Raw genomic sequence first — 5,152 nt, 5'->3', positions numbered from 1 at the left:
AGATTAATTCTTAGGGAAAATATAAAAAATTATTAATATATATAAAATATTCAAAATATATTTATTAAAATTAAATAATGTAAAATTAAAATAGTTTTTTAATAGTATATTTAAAGACCATTCTTGAGAATATATACTTTACGATTGTAAATAGATTAAAAGTTCATGTAAATAGATTAGCTTATTTTATTTTATATTTTAAACATATTTTATTTTATCATATATTTTAAATATATTTTATCATATATTTTATTTTAATTATATATTAAATATTTTAAATATCTATATCTCTATTTATCTACCTATCTCTCTGTTTATTTATCTGTGTATTTATCTATCTATTTCTCAATCTTTCTCTTTTTCTTTTAGAAAAATCATAAGTATCTTTGATGTCGCGTCGAATAGCAATAATACGTTTGCTAATGATGCTAATTGTATTATTCTATAATATTAAGTTGCAAAAGAAAGCATGATACTCCAACTTCTATAATTTTTTTATTTCGAATGCATTATATTGATTTTTCGATGTAGTGATTCAAATTATTGCTGCACTTATCAGTTATTCTAATAAATAAAAAAAATTTAACTATATATTAAAATATCTACTGATATTAATTAAAAATATTATTTAAACAAGTGTTTTAAATTTTTTTTTCATTTTAATAATAGAAAATTAATTTTTTTAATATATATGTTTAATATAATATTAAAATAAAAATTAAAAAAAAATTTAAAATAAAAATTATTCGATTTTCATCAATTTTTTAACAGAAAATTAATTAGTATCATAAAATATTTGATTACATAAATTTGAATGATTTGAGAAGCAAAATTTTTATTTTTAAATTTAATATGAATTTTTTCATGCTATAAAACTAGTTTATATTATATAATAATAATTATCCTTTTTTTAAAATAATTCAATCAATGATTATTAAATTGATTGAAAAGGAATGAAGAATTTTAATAAAAATAATTTTAATTTCTCATAAGAATAAATGAAATTAACTTTTATTATTATAACTATTATAACTTTTATAATTATAACTTTTACTATTACCTCTTCACAAACTATATTCCTAAAATTTATATAAATTATAATCTTATTGTTCAAAAAAATTTTTTTTTCTTTTTATTACAATTATATCACTTCATTCTTCTTTAGTCATTTGTTCTGTTTAGTAATGTATTATCGAATAATATTATTTCGAGAGAACATATCGTTACAATTAACCAACAAACGTGCGGCTACTAGTGAATGGAATCTACTCTTGTGTTATTCTCCTTCCGCATTGCCAGTCTCGCTAACGATGTCTCTTTATATTTCCACAGAGAGAAACGAAGAAAAAGTCAATCGCCAGCACCGCCGCCGTCGTGACCCGACGCTGAATTAAAAACATAAGGAAAATGTCGTCGGTAAAGGTGGCGGTGAGGGTACGACCCTTCAATAATCGAGAAATCTCCCGCGAGGCACAATGCATCATCGAAATGTCCGGCAGCACTACTTGTAAGTATAATAAATCCTTGTCTATTATTATCTTTTTACATCGATGTTCATTCAAATTCTGTTTTTTTTCTCGATCTTGATATATATCCTGGTTATTTTTTATTTTTTCTTTTTTTTCTTCTATAACAAAAATTATTAATATATATTATTTAAAAAATAAACTTGTTCGTTCGTTATTTGATTCGTTGTCCAATCATCGTAATTGCGTATTTAATATAAATTTCTCTTATATGTTTAAAATTTATAATATTTTTTACATATTTGTTAAAGAGAAAATTGATTTGGCAGAAATATTGAGACGAAAATTCTTAATTCTCAATTGTGAAACTTTTCTATTTGATACAATTTTTCATATAAATTTGATTGAATTATTGTATCACAAATTGAATGAGGAATTTTAGTTTAAGTTTAAAATGTAAATAAATTAAAATAAAATTTAATATAATAATAAATTCTTCAAACATTGACATCGTATCAATTTATCAATATAATAATTTTTGTAAAATTTATAAAATTCTAAGGAACAATTCTATTTTTTGTCAATTTTTATATGGAAATTTTTTATTATTACTATTTTTTGTGGATGTTGATTAAGAATTAAATCTATTGATATTATTTTATATAGTCTAAAGACTTGAAAATAAAAGAAGAACATTGCGAAGAATATTGTAGTTTATTTTTGTATTATCAATTTTCTACTTTGCATGTTACAGCGATATTGAACCCCAAAGCACCACCGGGCAGCAAAGATTCGATCAAAAGCTTCAATTACGATTATTCCTATTTTTCCATGGATGTAAGTACCTTTCAGCAATATTCTTTTATTGAATATCGATAAAAAAATCTTATATTATCTATATAAACTACTTATATTACCATTTGTTTTATCTTATTGCTTTAAGAAAAAATATGTTATGAATACAGTTCACAATTAACAAGATCGATTATTTGACAACTTTCTTACAATTAGTTAAAGTAATAATCAATAAGATTAGAAATCACTTTAAAAACAAATTTAAGTTATATTTCTATCTAATTATTTATATATATATATATTTATACAAATATTATAATTATATAATATTAATTAAACAAATTAGTTAATATTACTCATCAATAATTAACTATTATTTTTGAAAATAATTATTGCTGTTTTCAATGATATCAATTAATAAAGTTTATCAATTTAATAAAGTTAATAGTTAATTTTTAATAAAGTTAATAGTAACATAATATATGAATAGACTGCTTTCTCTATTATAGCCAAATGATGCAAATTATTCTTCACAACTTATGGTCTATAAAGATATTGGTGAAGAGATGTTGGAACATGCCTTCGAAGGTGAGCATGAAAGATTTCTGATTATCTGCGAAAATTGATCAAGCAATTTCTCAAATACTTTAGACATTGTATACCCAAATTGTCACATACCGTGGAATTTATGTCTAGGAACTGACACATATGTTTGCATGCCATTGAGATAGGAATTAGTTGTTCGAATTCTCACACATTCTTGACACATATTTACGAGATATGAATATATGTTACCGTGCAAAGGATTGAGCATATTATTTTATAATTTTTATATTTCTTTTAGAAAATGATAATTGAAATAAAAATTTTATTACATTATTATTTTGCAACACTCAAAATTTAAAAGCATGTATGATTCAAAAATATATGAAGTATCTTAATAAATTTAAATATTTTACATATAAATAAATAAATAAATAAGAATATTTAATTTTTAAACGAAAAAGAATTTCATTTTTAATTTGAAATAATCTTATTTGCACATAGGTTACAATGTCTGTATATTCGCATACGGACAAACTGGCGCAGGTAAATCGTATACCATGATGGGCAAACAAGAAGAGGGTCAAGAGGGAATAATACCTCAAATTTGCAAGGATCTTTTTAGAAAAATCAGTCGCAATTCAAACGAGTGCCTGAAATATTCTGTAGAAGTCAGTTATATGGAAATATACTGCGAAAGAGTACGGGATCTCTTGAATCCTAAGAACAAAGGAAATCTTCGGGTAAGAGAACATCCTCTACTTGGACCGTATGTTGAAGACTTATCAAAATTGGCGGTGATGTCCTATCAAGACATTCATGATCTTATTGATGAAGGCAATAAAGCAAGGTATGTATATAAAAATTAATACAAAATTATATCTTATAATTTTAATGAATATATAATGAATAATTATTCTCTAATTTTATTTATTTATTTATTTATTTTTTTTTTGTTTCAGAACGGTAGCAGCTACAAATATGAATGAAACGTCTAGCAGATCTCACGCTGTATTTACGATATTCTTTACACAACAAAAACAAGACTCTGCGACTGGATTAGTGACAGAAAAAGTTAGCAAAATTTCGCTCGTTGATTTAGCAGGTTCTGAAAGAGCCGATTCTACTGGTGCAAAAGGTACAAGATTAAAAGAAGGAGCCAATATTAATAAAAGTTTAACAACCCTTGGAAAAGTCATCAGTGCTCTAGCTGAAATTGTAAGCATATATTTTTATCTTCTATATTTTATAATATATATCTATTTTACTATACTGTATATCTTCTCTATATTTTATTTATAAGATATAATTTATATTAAAATATAAATTATTAACTAAAATATAATCTAAGAATGTGGGAAGAGAGAGAGAGAGGTGAGTATTATATGAAATATTTGCGCGACTAATAAAAATTGCGTTCATGTTGGATAATATGTTATATGATATGAAAATTGTACGATTTTATTCTTTCAAAGTTGCTTAAATATTGTATAAACTTCACATTAACGAATTTCGTGTCTTTTGTTTATTCAATTACTTTTGCTATGGATTCATAGGCGGTAAGTTTATATATCCATGATCGATTTTATTTCATTTAAACATTAAATTAATAGTAATAATTACATAATATTTATTATTTATTTACATTTTTAAATAGTGATAATATTAATTATCTACATTTTTTTTTTATAAAACAAAACAAATGGTAAAATATTGATTTTTTGTCCTTCTAGGCGACTAAAAAGAAAAAGAAGGCTGATTTTATCCCTTATAGAGATTCTGTTCTAACATGGTTATTAAGAGAGAATCTAGGAGGTAATTCTAAAACAGCGATGATTGCGGCAGTGAGTCCAGCAGATATCAATTATGATGAAACCCTTTCTACCTTACGGTATAATTATTAATTACTTTTTTAATTCTTTATTTTTATTAAACTATTAGAAATTGTTACAATAATCTATTCAAATGAAATGAGATTGTTTATAATTTAAAGTTTTTTAAAAATATCATTTTTTAAAATTTTCGTGAATATGAATAAATTCATTTTTTTTATTGATTAGATTTTAAAAAATTATATTTATAACTATTTTTATTTTTATATTTATTTCTATATTAATTCTATTTTTATATTAAACAATTATTTTTATTATTATTATATTTATTTTGATAAATTATAGATACGCAGACAGAGCGAAACAAATAGTTTGCAAGGCTGTTGTTAATGAAGATGCAAATGCGAAACTTATCAGGGAACTTAAAGAAGAGATTCAAAAGCTACGAGAATTGCTGAAACAAGAGGGTATTGATGTGCAAGAAGGTGAGTCAATTTTATTCTTAAATATAAATAT

The 5,152-nt window shown here is 23.2% G+C and overlaps 1 protein-coding gene across 1 annotated transcript in view; it reads left to right on the top strand.

Moving 5' to 3' along the window:
* Positions 1–5,152, top strand: part of LOC102677703 (kinesin-like protein unc-104) — a 21,220-nt gene that overhangs the window by 3,417 nt on the left and 12,651 nt on the right. Inside the window, exons 2-8 of the mRNA XM_031510178.1 lie at positions 1,333–1,507; positions 2,221–2,303; positions 2,771–2,849; positions 3,309–3,654; positions 3,767–4,022; positions 4,538–4,695; positions 4,982–5,121. Of these exons, the coding sequence (XP_031366038.1) occupies positions 1,408–1,507; positions 2,221–2,303; positions 2,771–2,849; positions 3,309–3,654; positions 3,767–4,022; positions 4,538–4,695; positions 4,982–5,121 (1,162 nt within the window). The 5' untranslated portion in view covers positions 1,333–1,407. The remainder of the gene's footprint in view (positions 1–1,332; positions 1,508–2,220; positions 2,304–2,770; positions 2,850–3,308; positions 3,655–3,766; positions 4,023–4,537; positions 4,696–4,981; positions 5,122–5,152) is intronic.

Source organism: Apis dorsata, unplaced genomic scaffold (genome assembly GCF_000469605.1).
Source record: "Apis dorsata unplaced genomic scaffold, Apis dorsata 1.3 scaffold_215, whole genome shotgun sequence".
Classification (NCBI taxonomy): domain Eukaryota; kingdom Metazoa; phylum Arthropoda; class Insecta; order Hymenoptera; family Apidae; genus Apis; species Apis dorsata.
This window is presented reverse-complemented; position numbering and strand designations above follow the sequence as displayed.